General features: G+C 36.9%; 2 protein-coding genes and 1 long non-coding RNA gene across 5 annotated transcripts; 2 read left to right on the top strand and 1 right to left on the bottom strand.

Annotated features, from left to right (window-relative positions):
* Positions 1-2,332: 2,332 nt before the first annotated feature.
* Positions 2,333-4,201, bottom strand: LOC112180997. Of its 3 annotated transcripts, none has more exons than XR_005802590.1 (5): positions 4,075-4,201; positions 3,393-3,447; positions 3,126-3,180; positions 2,647-2,680; positions 2,333-2,346 (listed from the first exon to the last, which is right to left on the bottom strand). It is a non-coding gene; the product is annotated as an uncharacterized LOC112180997 (long non-coding RNA). The 3 variants fall into 3 exon arrangements; XR_002928588.2 differs by lacking the exon at positions 2,333-2,346 and adding an exon at positions 2,382-2,460; XR_005802591.1 differs by lacking the exon at positions 2,333-2,346 and adding an exon at positions 2,434-2,449.
* Positions 4,202-12,909: 8,708 nt separating this feature from the next.
* On the top strand, positions 12,910-19,863 carry LOC112177501 (probable fatty acyl-CoA reductase 5). The gene is made up of 7 exons (XM_040511350.1): positions 12,910-12,988; positions 13,296-13,399; positions 13,487-13,689; positions 15,017-15,117; positions 18,958-19,153; positions 19,397-19,558; positions 19,761-19,863. The coding sequence occupies exons 1-7, from the start codon at positions 12,910-12,912 to the stop codon at positions 19,861-19,863; spliced, it is 948 nt and encodes a 315-aa protein (XP_040367284.1).
* Positions 19,864-21,234: 1,371 nt separating this feature from the next.
* LOC121050615 (alcohol-forming fatty acyl-CoA reductase-like) lies at positions 21,235-22,736 on the top strand. Its single transcript, XM_040511349.1, has 3 exons — positions 21,235-21,471; positions 22,343-22,470; positions 22,550-22,736. Exons 1-3 carry the CDS (start codon positions 21,235-21,237, stop codon positions 22,734-22,736), a joined length of 552 nt encoding a protein of 183 aa, XP_040367283.1.
* Positions 22,737-25,511: the final 2,775 nt, after the last annotated feature.

Raw genomic sequence — 25,511 nt, 5'->3', positions numbered from 1 at the left:
AAATGAGTAAGAAAATGAAACATCAAAATCTATAAAATAGATAAACTCACAGGGGACAATGATAGACCAAGTATAGCAGCCAAAAAGATATATACATGCAACTTCACTAATATTTCATCAGATCAAATATCTGATGAATGTGACATAATATAACAATTTTGCTTAATTTCTAAGACAAGCAACCAAAAACGGATGTATATTGTACAGTAGTTTCTTCAAGGTTTCATACATCACACACCAGTAAACAAGAAAGTGCACATTGTAGCTCCAGGAGATCATTTGACACTAAGGTGGTGAAATCATCAAAGCCATATAAAATCAACTACCCTTTCTAATGAGTGATCGAATGTTTCAGGAATGCTTTCAAATGTGAAGAATTCAGATAGCTCTTATATTTAAATATTTAACTAATAATGATTTCATCTTGTTATTTCTTATATTCTCTAGTAGCAGGAAACACAAGGAGTTAGCAGGAAACACAATGATTTCGTCTTGTTATTTCTTATATTCTCTAGTACTGCTGCTTCAGTGTCAACACCATGCATTAAACTTCTCACCTGAAGTGATACACACATTATTTGAAACTAATATTCGACAAGTTAGTTAGGCCATGGAGAAACAGAATTTTGCAACACATTGTCATAATTAAGGAATATCCTACAATGCAGAAAGTAGTTAAAGTTTGATTTAATCAAAAGAAAATTTTAGTGGGTTTGAAGAAGCAGAACAATGTAGCAGGGAGTCCGATAGAAAGAACTTTTGAGAAATGGAACTTATTTAAGTTCAAGAATCTGGGAGCATTAGTTTTATGAATCAATGCTACTTTGTCTTGAGAGAGCTCATGCCACAAGGTTTTATTTTTTTTATGGAATTTGAATTTTGACCAACTAAACAATGTAATAATGTTAGGATTCAAGTACCAAAAGTTATAGGAATACCAGCCCTTTCCAGCCTTATAAAAACAATAAATAAATAAAAGAAAAAAAAAGAAAAGGAAGAAGCCAAATACTAGATCTGTGGCTTACCGTTAATTTCAACCAACTCATCTCCCTCATGAATACCAGCAAGAGCAGCTGGGCTACCGTCTACACAATACATAACAACCTGCAATTTCCGATTAAATTTATATTCATGAGCATGTGCTCACCAGCATATAGCATTCGTCAAGCAGACAAGCTCATATATACAATTAACCTTATTATTCACCACCACCCCAAAGTACTATGTTAACAAGTCTAAGAGCACAATGTACTTCCAGTAACCTTTCTTGATTACAACCACCAAGGTTCTGCCTTTAACAGCCCCTTGCAATTAATATACCACCCGTGATCCCAGACAATTAACACCAACAAAATTAACTCCCACTTTAGCTAAACAATGCTAAATAACATATCCTTTTCCACCGGACTCTAAACCATCACAATTTTGCTTCACGTTTAAATTCACAAGTCAACATATCATAAAATTCAAACATTGACAATCAAGTATAATCCCGAACTAGAATCGCTATTTGAGAACCAATTGGCATGAACACTTCCAACAATTAAACAAATCCATATTCAAGGTATAGGATTATACCTCTGTGAAGACTTCGCTGCTCAACTTCCACTCCAAACACAAATGCAATCTCTCTGCGGAAGACCCCTTCTTTCCTATACTACAATTGATTAATATTTGTCATTGCAGGGTTAAATTATTATGCCTATTTTAGGTGTACCAGTTTACTTAGAAAATAATCATAAATCATATATAAACCCAACACATGAGCACTTCCAGATCTGTAGTACACAGAACCAAAGTATAGCTCTTTAAAATATCAAGTCATTTGAAAGGGATTCTACTGACTTCTTTTTTTTATGTATACAGTACCAAAGTATAGTCCCTTAACTAATCAACCCACTGTTTTTTTCTATTTACTTCCAGATCTTTAGTACACAGTACCGGTCCCTTAACTAATCAACCCACTCCCTTATAACTTGTACTTGTAAGTAGTAACTTCTCATGGACTAGATTTGTAATATGAATGGTTTACTTAGTTTCTTCAATCAGATAATTATCAATCATCATTTATATTAATAGAAAGCCTAGATTTCAGTTCCTAGCGATTACCATAATTCATTCAAGAGTCAAGACAATAAGTCTTCCTTCTTGATTGTTTAAGACCTGTTAAAGGAAAAAAAAAACAGAGTTTGGTATCAGTTCAGAATATGCACAAACTAAATGGTGTATTTCTTTTTGTGAAGCAGTACGAGTCTTGATATACATGTAACTGAGAGAATTACCTCAAAATTGTCCTACCTTGTGAGGTGAGGTAAGACAGTTGGATATACATGATGGTGGGAATCACTAGAGAGTAGAGACAGAAAACCCTTGTTAAGATGGTCTAACGCACTCCATTGTTGCCATTGATGTACAGAATTACAGAATGATGGTTTCAGAAGCAAGACACCTAAAAGGTACCTACAAGTTGAATTGGATATTTATAAAGTTCAATCTCGTAGATGTATGAATTGACTCTTTAGCATACTCCACCTAATGGATGCAGAAAACTGCAGATATATAGAGACAAACGTATATTCACCCAACACTCACAACTCAATATTTTGATGTTTCCTTCAAAATGACTTGCAAGTCATGAACTTGTACCTTATTGTATAAAGTTGGCCTAGATTAATTGTACCTGTTGCATTAATAAGAATATAGTTAGAAACTGTTGCTGCTTACTGTGAAGAATGAAAATGAGGTACCTAAAGCACAAACGAATTGATAAAGGCTAAAACAGTAGAGCATTTTAATCATAAGAACTCATGAAAAGAATAATCTCTAAACTTTGAAGATACTGATGCCCAAAAAAGAAAGAATGAAGTTTAGTCCAGAAAAGTAAATGTGCGCACATTTATCAATTGGCCAACTTCCAATTTCAGTTTCTAACCTGGGAATTCTAGAGCCTTAAATAGATCTTAGAGGAATTGTGGAGTTCCCTAATTAGCAATGTTGGTGCCGTAAGGTGGTTGGGATTCAAGGATGCAATATATATGACAGAACTAACCAAGATATGAAATTGTTGGTAAAATGGTACAAACACTTATTAAGATGTTAGCTATATATTGGGATATAGAACTAACCTTAGCTACTAGAATTGAGCATTACTGTAGCTTAGCTACTGGAATTAAGGAGCATCTGCAGTAGTAAAATGCATCTATTTTATTATTTCCTCTACCCAATGAAGAGCTATATATCTTATCCATATCATCTCACAATAGTAAATTAAAAAAATGCCCAGGTGATCACAGATGACCCAACTCTTAGGATTTCCTTTTCAGCTTCACACTTCTGTGATTTTAACAAAACCAAGGCTGGTATATTATTTATTGCTTCATGACCATAGTTACCTTTGTAGATGATGCGTTGCTATCAACCATTTTAAACTAGTTTCAAGAAGTTAGCCTGAAAGACAATAAGCAAAATAACTAAATCATTAAAATTGGAGTAAGGGAACAGAAAACTTAGATACAGAGAAGGTAGACAATTAGGAAGAGAATTAAGAAGAGAACAAGAGATTTAGCAGGTTTATTGGCTTACAAATCAAGTCTTCAAATCTGTCTAACAACTAATACAATGCATCTATTTATCTATATAATCCTAAACAATAAGCTAACAACTAAGAGGTATCCTAATAACAATAGGCTAAACTATATATTCCTAAGAAAACCCTAAACAGAGTACTTTCCTTATTATATTCTGCATCAAATTCTGTTCTAAACCAAGAACCTCAATTTTGCTAACTGCTAATGAATATAAATCGAACAGGACCTTCGCAGTTCTACTCGTTTTCTTTTTCCCCAACGATCGAAACACCTAACCAACAATCAGCATATCCTACTGACATTTTTCAATAGCAAATTTATATTCCCATACAAGCAAGATCAACCAAACACAAATAAGATGATACATACATGATGAACCTGATATGAGAGTCACAATTAACTTCAACCTCATGAATATCAAAAACAGAAAGCAACAAAATAGACAGCAAAACCCTTATTCCAATCCACAGAGAGATATGAGACTGACCTTAAATGAAACAAAAGAAACCCAACACCTTCAATCGTCAAAGGACTCAGAAATGACCCGAGAGATGATATGGGTTTTACTCAATCAGTAGATTGGTACAGTTTAAAGCTACAAAAAAAAAAAAGAAAGATTTTCACCATCAGCTATTCTGAAATTAAACCCAGAAGTGAAATTAAAACCCTAATTGAGAAATTAAACCCATAAAAATCTCGTGGAAGAAAATTTAAACCCATGAGAGAGATCTTAAAAGTTTGTAGGAGCAAGAGACCGGATGAAGGAGTCGATGATGACGACGGTGCTTGAAATGGAGAAATTAGATTCAGTTTGGGAGTGGGTATTCATGCGTAGTACCAGATCGGTAGTAAGAAAGCAGATCTAGAGGTTGGGGTATTCGTGGATCTGGGGTCTTCTTCTTTTCGGAGTAAGAGGAGAATTTTTGTTATTTTCCTCCAATAGCCAAGTGATAGACTCACCTCACCGAGAGCGAAGTCAATAATTGTAAGGGGTCGGGCAAGGAATTCACAAGAAGACGAAGGAGAGAGTGAGAATCGAGTTCTGAAGGAGCTGAGTGAGAAAGAGAGAGGCTGGTTTTTGAGGTTTTCAGTTTTGCGAGTTCTAGGTCAAGCTGAGGGAGCTGATCGAGTGAGAATGACAGAAAATGACTTAATTGCGAGGGATCTATGTTTAACACCACAAGTCAAAATAACTTGGAAAATTTTAAAACCCACACTCAGACAACATTTAAATGTTGTCTGAATGTCACAAATTCTAGTCAACTAGGGCGTGGCTATTTGAGAGGGAAAAGACTCAATCAACTTTTGGATATCCCTCCAAAATTACCACCTTCTACAACTACACAAATGTGTTATCTGAATGCTCACCATTTATCCAAATTTGAGATAGGAAATCACTACCTTCTACAACTACACAAATGTGTTGTCTGAATGCTCACCATTTATCCAAATTTGAGATAGAAAATCACCACCTTCTACAACTACACAAATGTGTTGTCTGAATGCTCACCATTTTTCCAAAATAAACCAGTATGGTTTTAGTGTATATTCAGACGACAGAAAAAAAATTATGTCGTCTGAAAAACTCAGACGACATAAAACAAAACTTATGTCGTCTGATGCGTGTCGTCTGAAGGCCTTTTTGGCATAGTGTAAGGACGTCCTTCCTTGCAAGAATGTTTGCAGCATATTTGTGTGATCTCGTCACTTTAACAGGGATCGAGATGTGACATAGTGGGGACAGGCCACGACAATTCCTGTCGTTCCTGCTGAACATCCGTATTCTTATCTCCCCCTAACAACGGAAAGACTGTCTCATCAAAGTGACAACCCGCAAATCTAGCGGTAATGAGATCGCCTTGCAAGGTCATTAAGTGGCGGACGATTGTTGGAGTCTCAAATCCAACGTAGTTGCCCATTCGTATGTAAGGACCCATCATAGAGCGCGGTGGCGGTGCAATTGGCACATAAATGGCTCACTCAAATATGTGTAAGTACGATACTTGTACCCAGTCACTAGCTGTAACGCAGAGGTACATTGAGTGGTGGTGGGTCGTAGACGAATTAGCATAGCTGCATGCGATATTGCATCACCCCAAGCAGATATAAGGAGATTGGTGCGCATTACCAATGTTCGGACTATCATCGTAGTCATTTCCGCAAGACCATTTGGGTGTGTACATGGGAATATGATGTCCAGCATCAATCCCATTGCAATATCCATCGAAAGTCTTTCGATGTAAACTCTCTAGCATAGTCAAATCCAATTGACTGAATAGGATGATCTGGGAAGTGAACCCGTTGTCATATGATATGTGCTAAGAGTGTAGCATAAGCAACATTTATAGGTGGACAATGGCACAACACTTGACCAGCGTGTTTGCGTGTCAACCAACATCATGAAATTTTTAAGCGTCCGCAAGTTGGTTGAATCAATCTACAGAATCCCCATGGATTCTATGTAAGAACAGAATGAGTATGTTCATTTCCTTTGCATAGGACTGTCTTAGTCCTAATTTCCCTAAGGAACGGGCTTTGTAAAACGAGCGAGAGGCTTTAGAAGCAACCAACGAGTATTTTGGTTAGGCCTGAGCGTCTGAAACGCTATTTGAAGCAAGTTGGTGATTGCAGCATCACCTGGGGCGCCATCACCATGATGGACGCTATCCATGGCGTTATGGATAGGGACTGCGCCAGCCCTAGGCTGGTGGAGGACGGAGGCGATGCCCTAGGCAGCTGCGTCGGTCACACTTAGTCCAGAAATCAACTTTTGATTCATGCTTCATTTCGCTCGAAAGAAATGATGTCCATGTGAAGTCTTTAGTAGACGGATCATCAAATCATGACCAGGATGACCTATCATGTCGTGACAAAGCCAATATGTGTCTAAATCAAAGAGATCTTTTCTCGTAACTTTATTAGATTTAATAGCTCGAATAGTGACATAAAGTCAACTAGAGAGACACATAAACTTCCCTAAGATGCGCCTTTATTCGCAATCATTAGAGGTATTGCAAAGGAACTCATTTTAGTTCTTTACATGCGATTTCGCATGGAATCCGTTGGCTATTCATAGGTGCGATTGGCCCTAGGAGCGTAGAGAGTTTCTGTGACAGTAATTAAGGTGCCATTTGGCATGTGGAACTTGGGCTATTCCATGTCCTTGAATTAATACTTATGGCCGAGTCATCGTAGTCACAAAAGTCATATGCTCATAATCAAAATGGAGTCATAAAGAACTCGAAATTTTATTCATAAGCCAACGGAGTTACATCATTGTCTGTTTGACTAAACAAAATCTAATCCAAAATGATAGCTAATGCAAAACAATGGCAGTCGTCTAACTTCTTTTGGTAATTCCAAAATAAATATGACCAGGTGAGTAGAGAGATGTCGGTGGAGCAAGACTCACTTAAGTACCACTAATCTCAGAACCTTCTTAGACATCACACTTACTTTGAGTGAGCCTACTTTGAAGAAAAGCTAAACCATTGGCATTTACTACAAAAATATATGGCAATTGCCTATTACATCTCTTGGAAAAATAAAGACTTAAACAGAATTGGCGATCTATTGATCCCAGCCAGATTTGTAGTCTTCAACCCTTCACTCTAGATCATCTTCTTGATCTTCTTGTTCCATATAGTGAGCTTCTCTTGCTTCACAATATGCTTTGTAAGCGGTGACAATTTCTTCACGAGCTCTACAAATGTGTGCCCAATGATCAGACACTCCACATCGAGAACATACATCTCTTTGCTCAAACTCCATTGATTGAGGCCCTTTGAAAATGTCATTTAGATGGCTCTTAGTGTTGGTGGCGCCACCAACATGGCCGGAGGCGTTGCCCCCCTCTCTCTTTCCACGTTGACCTCTTCGGTTCCGTGCTCGTCTATTTTGGCGATTACCTTCCCAAGTAGAGAGATTATATGGACCAGAACGTCCAGAAGTATCCCTAAGATTAGGGTTTCACTCTTGGCGTCCTTTTTTTGGGGCGCGACTATAATTGGATTCCAGAATATGCTCTGTTCCCATGGATCTCAAATTATAGTTCTTCACAAGGATGTTGTCATGCTTTTTAGCGACATTCATAGCTCCAATGAGCTCATGAAACCTTGTGATTCGTCTTGCAGTAACATTGATTCGATAGTTCTTAGCAACCATCAATGCAGAGACGGGGAAAGTAGAAAGAGTCTTCTCAATCTACATCGCATTTGTAATCTAATGCGAAGTGCTTCCGAGTTGTAGTCAAGAACTGACTTGAAATCACAGAAGCGGAGGCTGTGCCATTTCACTTTTAGGTCAGGAAGCAGGGAGTCACGGACGTTGCCAAATCTATTTTCGAGTGAGACCTACAGCCTTCTGGGGTCTTCTTCATTCATACACTCGTACTGGAACGAATCATCCATATGACGAGTCATTAGGATGATGGCTTTCACCTTATTTGCCTCTAAGGCCGCTCTATTTACTTCCAAAGCTTGAGCTTGCTCAACAGTTAGCACGTCCTGGCTAGGCTCAAGAATCGTATCCAAGATTCCATCGGCCTTGAGATGCTGGCGGATATCACAAACCCACCTGTGAAATTCAGAGCCAGTTGTTCCCAATGGAGAAAAGTCCAATTTGTTCAGGTTACTCATCCTGAAAGAGAACAAGAAATTAGGGTTAGTTTCAGAGCGAAAAAGGCTACCACGAAAACAAATAAAAAAATTTAGCGTAATTGCTTCCAAGAAATTCGATTCCAAGAGGGTTGGATTAGATCGAAACAATGATGTTTGCGGTCGATCATTTTATCTCAAAAAACTCTAAGTTTGAAGAACTCTACAAGCTCCAAGCTTGGAGTGAGCACGAACCCCCACAGTTCGGCTTAATTAGGTCTCCCCTATGATGAAGAAAGAGGGGTAGAAGAAGGGAGTTTGCAAGTCCCTGAGAAAAAGAAGCGAAATAGAATAAAAAACTTCAAAAACGGGAATTTTTAGTAAACCATACCTCTTAGGATTGCATAGTGTATTCAATTCTCATTGTAGGATTGCAGACGAGCTTCAGTCCTAGGCGAGTCAAACTTGTTGAAATTCGGAGTAAATTCGCTTCTGAACAGCTCCCACTCATATTGGTGTATAGGTCTCAAAAGGACTCCAATAGAGCTTAAATTTGGAGGTTAGATAAAAGAGACGGACGTGAACAACTTTGATGAAGGAATAATTTTGATCTGAAGTTCTGAACTAGACTTTTCAAGGCTTGTAAACTGACTGATATGCACAGGAATGAGCATGCTAAACAGCTCCCACCTCGAATGGTGTACATATCTCAAAATGACTCCAATAGGGCTGAAATTTGGAGGTTAGATAGAAGAGACAGAGATGAAAAACTTTGATGAAGAAAGTATTTTGATCAGAGGTTCTGAACAAGATGTTTCGACGCGTGAAAGCAGGCTGATCTACACAGAAACGAGCGTGCTGCTGTGTTGTAGGGGGCAGCAGGCGTGCGGCAATGCTGCAGGGGCAGTAGGCGGCACACGGGTACGCAAGGGCTGCAGGGGCAGAATAGGGCATGGCTAACAAGGGCTAGGAGCTTGCGGTAGTTTTGGTGAGAAGAGTTTTTGGGTTTTTGTTTTTAGGGCTAGGGTTAGGGCTCGTGCTGATAACGTGTTTTAGGGAATCAAAAATTAAGAGAAATTCGCTGTGTATTTTCATTGATAATAGGGGCCTCTTTATATAGAGGATTACAATGTATAGAATCTCAATCATACAAGGAAAGTAATCGTACATTGAATAGGAATCTAGATCCTTCTAATTTAACCCTATTACCACTAGGTCAAGTAACTTAGAGTTTGGGTCAAACACAAATTAGGATTTACTTGAACCGTATGATATATATATATATATATATATATATATATATATGTTAAACGCATATTGGTGAGGGAAAAAAAAATAAATCCTCTTATGATTTATGACCTAAATCTAAGTCAATCCATTATATTTGCAAAAAAAATAAAAATTAATTAATTAATTAATTAATCATGTAGCTAGTTAAGAAATGTATATTTAGGTAAGATTTATAGAGTGATTAAATCATTGAAATGACTAAATTTTTTATTTTAAAGATAATAATTTGTTTGCAAATTATATGAGTGAGGTTATTTAAGGAAGTTTAGTGAGGTTTAGTGAGTAAATTTAGTATTTGAAATTTGATAAAAGATGTAAAAAGCATAGAGGTCAAGTGAGTAAATTTAGAGGTTCCAATAGAAAAACTCAAAACTTTTATACAGATACTAGTTCAGTTCATGTAGACCATAAATTAAAAAACGACACACCTTAGGGGTCGTAAAAAAGAGCCATTTTACATGGTACATTAAAAAAACCTATTCTAAAGTAGAATAGAATAGCATCCAGCATATCTTTAGGCACTTTTATTAAACAAAAAAACTAATACTCTAAAGTAGATTAAATGGTCATCAGAGATACTATTATTTGATGTGCCAGGGAAGAGGTCAGCGGCTAGGGTTTAGGGTACTTCATAGTCAAGAACGAGGTTCTTGTAGATCAGAGACGTGATGGCGGCTCGACTGGCGGCAGCATTTGCGTTGACTAACGAAGCGGTGGTTGAGTTTGGGGAGGCTGGAGCAACGGCTGTTGCAGCGTCGGGTTTTTATTTGGTTGGGCATATGTTGGCGCCTAGGGTGGAGGATGATGCCAGATTGCCTAAAGTGATGGCAGCGGTGTGGGGCCTGCGTGATCTCCTCTCGATCATGAAGGTTGATGGTGACCGGTTCCAATTCTGGTTTTCGGTGAAGGAGGTGGGTCAAAGGGTTCTTCATGGTGGCCTGTGGCATTTCAAGAACAGCATGCTTATGTTGGAGGAGTATGACGGACTCGATGCGCCGGAGATGGTTCCATTGAACTCACTGGAGGCGTGGGTCACTATGCGGCATCTGCCATCACGTCTGCCGACTGACGAATCTCTGATGCTGATTGGTTCATCGATGGGTAGGTTCCTGAGGGCAGAGAAGTTTTCTTTGCAGCGGGGAGCGCCAGAGCAACGATTCCGGGTCCTTCTGGATGTTCATCGACATCTGTGGGTGAAGCGGACCTACAGTTTTACGGAGACGGCCAAGGCGAAGGTGGAGCTGCATTATGAAAAGGTGAAAGGATGGTGTAAGGAGTGTGGGATTTTTGATCATGGGGACCGTGTGTGTGACCAGTTTCTGATTAAGAAAACTGGTGGTGGTTTGATGCCAGGAACTGGAATTATGTTGGGGGGTCTGGTGCCATAACGGGTGGTTAGGAAAGAGTCGGCGAAAGGGGTTCTGCCGGAGACCTTTGGAGGGAGGTATGGAGCTGATGCAACACCAACAGTTTCCAAGTTAGGGCTGACGTCCAATGATGGTATGCCAAACCTCATGGATATTGTTGGCAGGTCATTGGAGATGTTGAAGGGTATACCAAGCTGGAATGCTCCATCTCCCATTCAGGATGGTGCTCCATTTCCGCTGGTTCCCATGGCCTTACAGGCGGCACATGTGAGTGGGGTTAAGCGTTCACCATCTGGGATGCAAGTTCGTCCAAGTAAGAAGGCTAACTTGCGTGCTGATTCCTCTGCCCTTGTGTACTTGGATGTGGAAGAGGGTTTTGGTTTACCTAATGATAATGGGATAGTGCAAATCTCCCATTTGAAGATTAAGAGGGGAAGGCCCAAAGGGGCAAAAAACAAATTGGGACCAAAGGTCCGAAGTAAGAGAGTGGCCCGGAAGATTAACAATGCCGGGATTGCTGAAGAACAGGCTGTAGCACATGTGGTTGAGCTACCTGCAATGGAAGAAGCAATTTCTGTGGGAAGTGAGGTGGTCACTGAGGAGGTCAGTGTGAGTCCTCTCCTGCAGGAAATGGCTCCGGGTTTAGCTCAAGAATGAGTTTTGTCGCCAAAAATATCCAGGATGTCTTGGCTCTTTGATTCTCTAAGATATTCTAGGATAGATTTTGGAAGGGCTTCATGATCTTTAAAAAGGTTGAATTACTTATGTAGTGACTCTTTTGACAGTCCCACCAGGATGGGTCATTATGTGTAATTTCGCTGATCAATGTTATGAGTTGACAATTCTCTAAAAAAAAAAAGAGATACTAGTTATTTTGCGACCTTTAAAATATTAGAACTACTATAGGCCTTAGGCCTTACAGACCCAAACCAACCAAACCCACATCAAAGGGGTAGCCCAACCCATGGAAAACTCTAAATTCCTTTAAGAACCAATCATTATCAATTTGGAATGGCTACTTTTTCTAGTATTGTCTTTAGAGGAATTGGACTGGAAAGGCCGAAATTAGGTAGTACCACTATCTTTTTTCCTTCATCTGGTTGTACAAAATTAATTGTTTCTTTGGATGAGAAATAAGGTTGCAAACCTACAAACTAGACTATAGGTAGTCTGATGCATTAAGAAGTGGACTTATCATATGTAAGACCCTGGATTTTCGTTATTAATTTCTTGGAATCTCCTAGAATTAATAAAGTGTTCGTTAGTGCGATTTCATGGTTTGAGGGTGGAGTGGAAAGTATTTCGAACAATTATTCGCTTGGAATGCTTCGTCTCAAGAGTTGATTTTTTATATGTTTGGATTCTGTAAAAACTTCCTTCACGAAAATTGTAGAGCTCGTCGATACGAGTTCGTGCATATATAGAACACAAAAATCAGAGTTCGTATGAATTAGTTATGAATTTTGGAAGAAATTTCCATTTTAGCATAAAGCTTTCATTTTTGGAAACTTTCCAAAAATATTTCATTTTTCCAGAAAAGGAAACTCGGTTTCCTTTCTCTCTCCCCAAGCCCAGCCACGCCGCGACCTTCGCCGGCCTCGTTCTCCACCGTCCGACCACCATAGGACTGTAAATCAAGTGGATTCTCTTCGCCTCATCCTCCTCTAGAAGTCAGTGGAAGAATTGGAGTATGAAATGAGCTGTAGAGGGCGCTGCAAGGTTGGGAAACCACCACGGCGGAGCTGAAATCAATTTTGGACCTAAACGACAGGGTAGTAACCAGTATTTAGCTCTATATTTTATTTTTAGCTACTTTTAGCTATGAAGGTACTTACAATGTTGAAGATGCACTAAATATGTGGTATATGTTAGGCCAAAATTAGGTATTTAATAAAACTTGCAATCATTTTTTTTGTGCTGGCTAGTCGGTACATTGATATACATGCAACAACTTTTATTTTGCCTTTATCCCAAAGGATTAGTATAAATACTCTACTCAAAATTTTAGCACAAGTAAACTCAAAACTACCCTCATCTAGCTCTGTGAATATTCACTACTCTTTCTCTACAATGGAGTTGGATAGCATTCTAGGATATCTGGAGAGCAAGACCATCTTAGTTACTGGAGCCACTGGCTTATTAGGAATGGGTATAGTACTAACATCTCGATCTCTAGCGATAATTGTTTTTTTTTTTTTTTTTGCCATTCTCAAAAGCTTAAGTTTTATTGGTGCTGTTTTTTTTTTATCAAAAGGGTCTTGTTTGACTAATGAGTCTTGAGTCGTTTACTTTCACTTTGTTAATCGAAGAACAGTGCCTCACTCTCTATACAACTATACAACTATACGAAATGATAGTTTTTCAGAATCTTACATAAACTTGAACCATTAGGATGTAAGTCAACAATTATTTATACCTTAAAGCTAATATTAAATTTAATTTGCGAATTCATGCAGTATTTGTGGAGAAGATACTAAGGGTTCAACCAAATATTGGAAAGCTCTACCTTCTTATAAGAGCTTCTGATGCCAACTCTGCCACACATCGCATGCGCAATGAGGTCTGAGAAAAACTCATACATAGGTTCCAAAAATATTAACACTTGCATCTTCTTACTAATCTTTTTTTTTTGTTCTATCTTATTAAGATTATAGAGAAAGAGTTATTTAGGGTTCTTAGAGAAAAATGGGGCACAGATTTTGAATCCTTCATTTCAAAAAAAGTAGTTGCTATTCCGGGAGACGTAGCTTCTGCAGAACTAGGAGTGAAAGGATTTGAATTGAGGGAACGAATGTGCAATGAAATACAAATTATACTTCATTCTGCAGCAACCGTGGATTTTAATGACAGGTAATCCATTCTATATTTAGGAATTTATACAAACATATGTATATTATTAATCAATGGTGTTTACCGGTTATGTGATTAAAAAATTTGTGGTCATCCATTTTTAAATTTAATATCAAATACTGTATTGTATTGTAGACATATTTATTTCAACTTGTCTCTTGGTAATCATAAATTTTTTTATTTGATAACCGGCTGAATGAGACCAAATTAAATATATATACAAGTACATTCATATACCATTTTAAATGTCCAAAAAAAAAATCTTATATACATATTGCAAGCGATATGTAAATATACATATACATATACAATATATGTGTGTCCAGTGGCGGAACTGTGTAGGTCTGGGGGGTCCAGACCCCTGCCAATTTGATCGCTTCCTTAATTAGCTAACTCTTGCCAATTTGAATACCTTAATTATTAGAGCTATACCATATCTGAACCCCCCCCCCCCCCTAATTATTAGAGCTATACCATATCTGAACCCCCCCCCCCCCCCCCCCCCCCCCCCCACTATATATCTATCCTTTCTCTATTAATACCATACCTCAATGAATGAATTCCTTTAATCTTACTTTTATATTTGATTGATATTTACTTTTGTAAGATATATATCAAACATTGAATTTTGATCCTGCAAAAACTTCAATATGATTATAAAAAGACATTAATTACCATTAATTATTTGTTCTTTTTATACTTCAATTTTATGTTTAAGATGACAAAAAAAGTGCTTTTACATTTGCACCCCCCCCCCCCCCAAAACTCTTAATCCTGGTTCTGCCCTTGTGTGTCTATATATAGGGCTCTTCTAGTGTGGAATCTTTTTTTTTTTTTTTTGCCATTTCAAGAGATCTCTCATTAGACTCATTTTTCGATCACATATTCATTCTTAATCATTCAGTTTTATAGGTATATATGAGTAAATCATCTCTACAATTTTTTGGCCAAACTGATATTCATTAAGACATTCATAACTACGATTTACAATTATAAACACGAGGTTGGACAGATTCAGTTCGTCTATTGATTTAATCTAGTTCGATACCTTAAGGATCATCAATTTAGCTGAAAAGTTTCAGAAATGTTCTATATATTATGACCGAAAAACTGAACAGTCAAGATGCCAAAATATGATCGAAAGTGGATCCCACAAGGGATCCCTTAAAAAAGCAACAAAATGATCCCTTAGTGGAAGGGCCCTATATATATATATATATATATATATATATATATATTGTGTATATATGTATATGATATATATATATGTTGTGTGTATGTATATTGTGTCTGTAATATGCATACGTGTGTATATGTGTATGTGCAGGTATGATATTGCTTTGGATGTGAATACATTTGGGGTTCTGCATGTGTTGAACTTTGCGAAGAAGTGTTTGAAACTAGAAATGCTTGTTCACATATCAACTGGTTAGTCTTTGTTCTATTTACTTTGCACCCCGAACCAATAAATGTCATTTATGGATTGTTCGATTATCATATATTTAGAATAGGTTAGCGTAATGTATCACGCCCATATTAGAAGGGAAAGAAAACAAGTCACTCCTATATTATTAACATGGCTTGTTGATTATCATTTTGAATAATCAATACCGTACTGGACGTTGTCCAAATCTCATTCATAGAATGAGAAATGGAATGGGTTGGGATAAAAAAAATGACAAAACATAGTATAGTTCATGCTAGCTACCCCTCCACCCTTTCCATTTTGTGCTACAATTAGATGTTCGTTCTTGTTATATATTTGTTTCATTGGGAGGGGTCTAGGCCTTTTTTCTTGTTGCTTGGGATTTGACTCCTCCATGGCCTTCCATTTTAATTTATTTTGTTAGTATAGGTTTTGAGTCTTCCCCCGCCTCCCTCTTTTCTGTTTTGTATTTTTTTCCCTTCTAACATATTTGAGACGAGCGGGGTGAATTTTCAAGTGTAATAGTCCGCTCTCAGTTAAGAGAATGATAGATGTTTTCCTTTAACTGTTATAACTTATTATAGAACTAATATCGCATAATTACTTCTCCATTAAGGCTTCCATACTTTTTACCCTCACGCAACAAATAAGGCACTTGACCATCCAAACTAGGCCTGGGCATTTTAGCCCGAAAACCTGAATTGAACCTATCCGAACCGTCAGGTCGGGGCCGGGCTTTGAGAAAAAAAATACCAAAAAAAACAAAAAAAACCGGACCGTTTAAGTCTTAACGTGCCAGTCCCGGGCCCTGATATTCATAAGCCTGAAAGCCCAGTAGGCCCGATTCAATATATCCCTTTCATCTTTTGTATATTTCTCTACTAGTCTTGGACTCTTAGTCATCATTCATCAGTCATATTCAATCAAACATTTAGCTCTTAGCCATCAACACAACCTCGAGTCCCCAAACCTTTCTCAGTTTCTTACTCTCTTCCCAATCTGCAGCCAAATTTATTCCCTTAGGAGCGATCAGAAAGGTTTTGATTTCCACTTTTCCAGTTTCCCTTCGAAGTTCAAACCCAAATTTCAAAACTCGAAGCTCAAAGCTCAAAGCCCTCAATCGATTTTCAGATTTCAAACAAGAACCCTAATTTCAGAAACCCAGCAGCAATCCTCTTCGGGCCTTCTTCACTCACTCGAAACCCAACAGTAATTTCAATTTTCCATTTCGAAACCTCAATCCTAAGGTGGAACCCGAATCCTCTCTTCATCAGTTTGTGGACTTAGGACTCAAGATCTGTTTATATGTTTAGTTTATATGTGATTTGTTGAAGCTGTAACAGGTAAGCATGGATCTTAAGTCGGATATTCAAATGCTTGATAAAATATCTTGAGCTGATGAATCATACTCTTTCAGTCTTTCACCTGTTATTTGCATCTGCCATATTCCAAGTTTTTTTTTTTTAAAGCCTAGTTATTCATTCTTAAAACTGTGTCGAGTAATTAAATGGAAGTTATTGTTTGGATGATGAATAACTGCATTAACTAACAATAATCGGACTTAAAGATATGAACTGAATGCCAGTCAGAAAATCAGAAATGGAGAAAATGAAGGTAAGCAAAGTGAGACTTTTGGGCCCGAAAACCCGATAGGACCGACCCGTTCATTTACAGTTCGGGCCTTCACGGTCCCTATAACTGAAAAATGTTATTTGAGCTCGGCCCGAAAAATTATGGCTCAGGCCATAATTTTTCGGGCCTAGCAAATTGACATGCGGTCCTGGCCCGTGCCCAAGCCTAATCCAAACAATTCATTTTAGACCATTTCCAACATTTTCCCTATAATTGTTATTTTTTTATTTCCCTAATTTAGAGAAAAAATAGGCATTTTTGGTTTCAGCAGTCTCCCTGTACCAATTCTTATTATAGAAAAAGTGAAGACAAAGAAAAGTACCTATAATATAATTTATTGGGAAAATTTTGTTAGGTGGACTTGAAGTTTGGCTCACTCTGAATTTTTGTACATAAAATTTCAAAACATAAAACCTTAGTACATCAAATTGCAAGCCCGATCCAATATACGTAGACAAATTCAATGATGTTGTTGGTTTGTGTGACATGTCACTCACATGTGTCATATTTTAAGGGGTAAAACGGTCTTTCTCTATTTCTCTCCCTCATTTCACTTTGTCATTTTGCCTCTTACATCCCAAGCCCCTCTGCTCAAAACCACCACCGTCGACGTCTCCTCTCCCAACCTCATCACCTGTCTCTACCACACTAATTTCGCCCTCTTCTTCATGACCTGGCACCGACTTCTCCCTCTTCTTCCTGACTTGGTCTCGCTTCTTTCTCGTCCTTTCTATCTCTCATCTCTTCAGAACTCGATTCGTAGGCCCTTGCTCTCTTTATTCGGATCGATTCCCACGTTGGATTTCCAAGCCTGGTTTTCCAGCGCTGGATCGAAGTAAAGCTCGATTGCATAGCCTTGTGACATTGCCACAGAATCAAAACTAGGTTAAAGCAATTGAGTTTGGTTTGGTCAAAATCAGCACAACCCAGTAAAACCTAGTAACAGAAACTGAGATCTCAGAATGTTCTGGAGAAATGAAGGAAAACCCCCAAATCAAAGCGACCCGGTACAATTAGGGCATTGAAATTTGGGGTAAAGCAATCTAATTTGGTCAAAATTAGCAAAATCCAGTTTTTCCCAGCACCAGAAACAGAGATCTCAGAATGCCCAGAAAGGAAAAATAAAATCCCAATAAGCGACAAATGAATGCCATGACTATGGATAATAGCAACAACAAACAAATCAATATCGGATAATAACAGCTGCAAATCAAATTCCGGCTAATAACGCACACTTAGAAATTCACCGATAATGGAAAGTTTTCGTGGCGGGTATTATTATTTGTTTTTTCTTAACCTATTTGAAGATTCATGGGTCCATATCGGTTGGGGAATTGAACCTGACCACAAGAACAGAGATATTTAAACAAGTGGGAAGGGAAGAAATTTGATCGGTGAACTGAGGCTTCAAGCTTTGACTTCCCTCTAATCTGGCTTGACGGGTGAGGTGTAGAGTTCGGTTTGCTTTACGGTATTGGCCGACGGCGATCCTTATGAACTGATTTGAGTGCAGCTTGTCCCCAAGCTATTTCTAAGGCATGTCTACTCCTCGTATCTCCCTATGGCTGGCGGAAGAGGTTGTTCTCCAGATGTGGTCGGCGGGAGGCTCTTTGGAGGAAGGCCACCACATTGGTTTGACAGTTCTCTGGTTTAGAAGTAGCTCCTTTGGTGGGTCGGCTCTCACTGGGCCTTGGTTGCAGGGATGGAGATTGGTGGGTTTAAGCTTTTGGGCTAGCCTGATTATCTTTCTCTCTAATACTTGGGTTTGGTTGGGACTATGCTCTTTAGGGGGGTGCAACACATTCTGATCTTAGATGGACTTGTGGTGGCTTTCTCTTATGTGTTCATGCTAGCGTACAATAATATGTTCTTAGGCGACTACATTTTGCTCAAATTTAGGAGGATAAGTGTAATTTAGGTTAGGGTTTATCTTTAATTTGACTTTTTTGGATTATTTAGTCCTTCAAAAAAGTGAGCATGTCATTTGTAATTTTGTATTGAGTACCCTTGGTTTGGTGGGTTCTGGTCTGGCCGGTTGTAGTTTCGACATTATAAATAATCAAATTAGGTTGTTAGGATACTCTAACTTGACTTAGTACAGTCGTATGATTTTTCAATCAATAGAATCTTTTCATTCCCCTATATAATTATTTTATGTCTTATACATCCTTTTTAAATTTGTTGACTTATGGTGCATACATGTATTCTAGCTTATGTGGGAGTCGGAAGGAGTGGCCTTATACTGGAGGACTCCTCTCCAATGGATGAGCTGATAAAGGAAATCACTAAATCTGACTTGAAAGTATTGGAAAGGAATATGGCGGTGGACAAATTAAATGAACTAAAAGCACAAAATGCTTCAGAAAAGGTTATTACGAATAAAATGAAGGACCTGGGCGTTGCAAGGTTTTTGAGCACTGACTTAACTCTGCTTTATAATGTTTCTAAGAGTTTTAATCTTGGGTGTTTTCCTTTTTACTCGAAAGTTATCATTGAAAACCAAATATCTTCATTTGAATCTTGGTGCATGTTTATGGAAATGTTACACACCTGCACACATATCTGTTGAATATTATATTAGTTCCTCCTAATTATGTTTGAAGAGTACATTTGTGTTTTTCTCCTAATTATACTCATATGGTTAATTAGGTCAAAGTTGTATGGTTGGCCAACTACTTATTTGTTTACAAAAGCGATGGCAGAAGTATATCTTGAACAATCAAAAGGTAATTTACCCATTACCATCATACGCCCAACTGTAGTTACGAGCACTTACAAGGAACCATTTCCAGGTTGGCATCAAGGTTACAGGTAATAATTATGAATAAAGGTTTGCTTTAAGATTTTCTTTGATAATTTATTATGATTCATGACCGAAAACTAGGTGACCAATGAAAGTCTTTTTCTATTAATCAACCCTTTAAAGTACACCTAGTTTTCAACCAATATCCCTAAAACTAGACTAATATTGTACCGATCTAAAATTCACATTGGTCAAGTTTGATGGTTACAGAACCGTTAATAGCGTAATCGGTACTTTTTGGAAAGGGGCACTGACATGCTTGCCTATAGATCCTACAGCTGTAATGGATTTGGTGAGTTTCATACCATTTTAGATCAGTTGTTTTTTTTCAATGAGAATTTTGGATATCTGTTGTTGATGACACAATGCAATACAATTTCTATACTAAATATAGCACATTTCTCTATACTTCGATCATTTCAGCTATATGTATGATTCATTCTAAAAAAAAAGCTATATGTATGATTTGTTAGTTGAGACTTGAATCAGATAATTTAAAATTAATAAAAGAAGAAAAAAAATATAAACAATAATGTTTGCATGATTATCCACATCATCTATATTATTATTAAGAGAAAATTGATTAGGGTTTAGGGTTTTAGGTTTAGGGTTTAAGTGTGGTAAAATGCGGGTACGTTTAACATTGTAATTTATATATAGATATATGTGTGTGTGTGTTATATTATTTTAAATTTTATTTTAAAATCTACATCTCGCATGAAAAGTTCTACAATATTAATTTTTACAACATTATTTATCTTCCGATTTTTTTTTATGCCCTACCCACATTTTGATGTCAATGAGATTGAACCCATAACCTCTACCATCAGATGAATTAAATGTGGTAGAAGAAAATGCGGAAACGTTTAGTATTGTTATATGATTTAATATTTACTTTTAAAATTAAATCTAACATCAAAAGTTTGAACCAAAAAAAAAAAAATCTAACATCAGAAGTTCTATAATATTTTTTGTTGAGGAAAAGTTTCTATATATTAATTCATACCACATTACTTTTTAACCATTTTTTTTAATACTTAACCCACTCATCTCTTAATGTCAATGAGATTTGAACTCGTGACCTCAATGTTACAACTCACTAAACATATTTTAAAACCAACTTACATGAGAAAATGGAAATGACATGTCATGACACATCATATGCAATATCATCATTCTTTGGTTAAAATCTAGGCTCAAGTGTTGGTCTAAATTAATCAGTATTCTTGCAATTTTAACCCCTAGGAAATGAATAAAATAATTTATAATGTGGCAAATGTCAGTTGCAATTTTAATCCCTAGGAAATCAATAACATAATTTATAATGTGGCAAATGTCAGTCAAAAATTAGAAGATTTACGTCATAAATTATAATGTGGTCTAAAAAAAAGAGTCACGTTATTTGCCAAGTATGTTATAACAGATAAGTGAAAAGTATTATGGTAAATCTTATAAAAAAAAAAGTATTATGGTAAATTAGAAGATTCATCAGTGATAAATGAAAAGTAGGATATGCCCACTCTGTTAGTGATAAAAATAATACGAAATAATTTATCAAAATTTGAATTCATTAATGTTACAGTGGAAATTGTTTTGTGGAACTCATTAAATGCATGTAATATTAATAGTTGGATTATATATGCAGATTCCAGTTGATATGGTGGCAGATTCAATAATTACGGCGATGGTAGTGAATGCCAACAAATATCTTGAAAATCCTGGAATGATTTATCATGTGGGAACGTCCTTGAGAAATCCAATTAAAATGTCTGAGTTTTCAAATTTCATGTTCCAATACTGCACCAAAAATCCATGGCTTTATAAGGATGGAAGCCCGATCAAGGTTGAGAAGTTGAAAATGTTCACAACTATGGCTGCATTTCGTTCGTACATGCAAATCCGCTACATGTTACCATTGGAGGTATTTTTTTTTTGCCTTTCATGTTTTCTAATGATACTTTCTGATGACAAATTGACAAAGCTAATATATCATTTTCATGATGCGCGTTTTGAAACATAGAGGAACGCTCTAAAGTTAATCGGTTTTTAGACCAACTTTTCGGTCATATATTGACATCTCCACGGTTCAATTTTTCGGTCCCTACGAGTAGATCACTTAAACAAATTTTAAGCCAAATTAATGATCGGTTAGGTATTTATAATCATAATTTACTAATTATGAACACGAACGTTTTAGGTTGAATATATTCGGTTCGTCCATTGATTTGATCTAGTTCGATATCCAAACGATCATCAATTTGATTGAAAATTTACATAATTGATCTACTCATAGAGATCTAAAAACTAAATTATGGAGATGCTGATATTTGACCAAAAAATTGGTCTAAAAGTGGGTTAGCTTTGTATTAAGAAACTAACTGGTTAGCTCCAAAGTGCTCCTCTTGAAACATCTCCCCTACTTTCTTTTTCTTCCTTTTTTTGGGACAAAAATCTCCCCTATTTTCTAAGCACTGATAAATTAATGGTAACCATATCTATTACTCCTCATGCTAGCATACTGAAGGGATACAGAAACTACTAAATTTATTATAGTGATACTTTTCTCCGCAATTTATATGTGACAAAAGTTTTCAAGTTCAACTTCTTTATTTTTATGATTAAACAAAAACAAAAGGCTATATAGTTTATGTGACGTACACTAATTATTCTAGTTTCAAGTTTACCTAACATTACTCTTTTCATTTCGTATAATGTTATTTTGTATAAGTTGTTTTATTTATGTGACGTACACTAATTATTGATGATTTGTTCATGTTCTTTCTTTTTTGAAGGGATTAAAGTTCTTGAATAAAGAATTTGACCAATATTTTAAAGAATTATATGTTAACTATAACCGGAAAATAACATTTGCGATGGGGTTGGCTGAGTTGTACCGACCATTTTCGCTATACAAGGCCATGTACGTATGTTTTATCTAGATAAAGTAAGTTATAAATCGTACGAGCAATACGCATTGATGATTAAAGTTGTACGTGCAGCTTTGACGACACCAATTTGGAGAAGTTGCAAAGGATAGCAAGAGAGAATTACAGAGACGCTGAAATCTTTAATTTTGACCCAAGATGCATTGATTGGGAAGACTACATCATGCGTACTCACATCCCTGGCCTTTGGAAACATGTTATGATCAAACAAAGCCAGAACCAGAGCCAGAGCCGACTTTGAATGGTGGTGCCACCTCTACGTACTATGTCACTTATTTGAAATAATGATTAGTCGAAAGTATTATATATGTTATGCATTTGAAATAAATGTGTAGTCAGAAGTATTGTATTTGTTACTTGATCAAGAGATCAATACATATAGGTCAAGGCTACGTGCTCCGATTGTATCACATGCGGTTTAGACGTTTAGTTAATAAAAGAGTAATCATATTTGCGATGAGAGCATGGCGAATGGCTTCTTATTTTTATCACATTTATTATGAAAAAAACGAAAGTTGTTTTTATTAAAACTTCCAAACTTTTTCTCTCAATGGAGCGCTCCTATATTCTTCTTTACACCAGTCTTCCTCAATTGTGAGACGAGTACATGTTAACTATATGTATTCTTTACATTTTAAATTTGCTATCGAATTTACTTTTTTTCTCTATGTCCTTTAAAAATTGTCCCACAAGTGAGTAGGTTTCCTCTTTACACCTCTCTTTTTCTTTTTAAATAACAAACTTGCTCGTTAGACGTCCATTAAAACTGTGTATTTGTTTTTAGCCATTAAATTTACTTTTTTTTTTCCTCTAAGTCCTTCAAAAATTGTCCCACAAGTGAGCAGGTTTCCTCTTTAGACCTCCCTTAACTTTTTCTTTTTAAACAACAAACTTGCTCATTAGACGTCCATTACATTACTAATATAGCCTTATTCATATAGTTTGTATACAAAACATAGAATTCTTTTTTCTTTTTTTATCAGGTAAATAACTCAAATGCTACAACTAGTCTTTTGTGAGTCGAACTCATAACCTCCAACTAGTCTTTCATATAGTTTGTATACAAAACATAGAAATTTTTTAATATATAGAAACTTGAGGTGAATTTACTGACAATAACTCCAAAAATTACTTTTTCTTTACAAATTTTTTTTTTGTGTGCATCCTCCATTTTTGTTTTACCTTCCTGACTTTTGATTTCTGATGCAAAACTATTAGTTGTCTCGCAAACCCAGTTCAAAATGTTCCTAATGTAAAATTCTTAAGGTGAAAGTTTTTTCGACACATGCAAACTTCTTGATAGATGTCAGTCTTTTTTTTTATTTTTTATTTTTTATTTTTATTTTTTTTATGTGCCTAGGGCATATAAAGCCAAAACCCTTTTCTCTGGTTGCCCCATCGGCGTTTGGTAAAAGTGAGCATTTATCATATGTAGCATAAAATTGAGGAAGTCATCTAGAACAAAAAAAAAAAGACAATTATAGAAAATTTAATTCAAATCTCCAAAAAGCTATATCTTCTCACGTACAATGAAGAATTAGATTGCATCATAAATATACCACTTTTAAGTGAAGGAAGAATCAGATTGCATCATAAATATACCACTTTTAAGTGAAAGAAAAGAAACACTATATCAACTAAGAGGGTTTGAACCACTATATGTGATCGAGTTGGTAAGAGCCTTCAAGTATGGAACCCTCACATTCGAATTCGAATCCCGTCGACGTTGATTTGAGTTAAATTTTAATATATTCTTGGTGACGAGGGGAGAACGAAGCGTTATGACATGAACCCTGACACAAATTAGTCTCTTAGCCCCAAGTTTTATAAAATAAAAAAAATATAAAAAAATCGGACGGATTCGGATTCGAACCGTAACAAACCTGTTTAGGCCGGGGCCAGTATTTTAAAAACTAAAAAAACACGTTGGGCCCGTTTATTTATTTTTATTAGTCCATCACTCCATCTTTTTTATCTTTTTTTTTCAGATTTGACTAATATCTTACTCTGACTTCCTCGCGATCTTCTCTCCCTTCTTCTTCGTTTCTGCTCAAGCTCGGAGACTGCCGCTCACCCCACCTCCGCCGCTCCCCTCCGACATCCAGAGGCGCGACCTCGTCTGCAAAGCCACCCAAATCATCCTAGCCTGCTCTGCCTCCGATCCTCGAATTCCTAAACGTCGAAGCCGACCACGCCCTCCCAATTTCCCAAACGACTCATTCTCAGATTAGTAATCAGACCCACGACTCTCACTCTCTCTTGTTAAAGGATAGCGTGTGCTCAACACCGGCTCTCCCACCACCGTTGCTTTGGTTTGTGCTTAGTGGTTTTCAATGGTTGTTATCCGATTTGATAAGCAATGTATGTTATAAATTGTTGGGTATAATTTGCTGGTGTTGATTTATGGTCCCTGAATAGATGTCAATGGTCTGGTTTTGGTTGATTCCGGGAAGAGCTCAGGCTCGAGTAGGGCGGTGAGGTTCGACGGCCGATTTGGTTTTGGTTGATGTTTTTTTTCTTTTTTTCCTGAAGCTTTTGGGCCTAAAAGACCGGAGCTTGGCCCGAATAAAAAGGTCCGGGCCTGATCTGGTCCTAGTCTGCTGAAGCACATTATTTGGGCTCAGCCTGAAATTTTCCGACCGGGTTTGCGCCTTTCAAATTTTGCATTCGGTCCTACCTAGAGTGTTTGTGAAACACATCAGGTAAAGTTGGAATTTTACCATGTTGAATTTCTGTTAGGGTCCAATACTCCAATTAGATAGTAACTGAATGCAATCATAAACTACTAATCTCACACCTTCAAAAACAGACTCTAGTAAATTTAGTAACTATAGTAAATTTCTCTCATCAGACTGTACCGTAGTGTGCAAATTGATTAAACCACTTGGCCTTCTTTTTGAAAACCTGCATTTCTGTGATTTCACATACTTCTGTCTGACTGTTTTAACCCCTACAAAATCTGATCTTAGTTCATCAATACAGATATCAGGATGCATGTCCCACTCATTACCACTAG

The sequence above is a fragment of the Rosa chinensis genome, chromosome 7 (genome assembly GCF_002994745.2).
Source record: "Rosa chinensis cultivar Old Blush chromosome 7, RchiOBHm-V2, whole genome shotgun sequence".
In the NCBI taxonomy this organism is placed as follows: Eukaryota; Viridiplantae; Streptophyta; class Magnoliopsida; order Rosales; family Rosaceae; genus Rosa; species Rosa chinensis.
The sequence above is the reverse complement of the archived record's forward strand: the minus strand, read 5'-3'. Positions and strand labels throughout refer to the sequence as shown.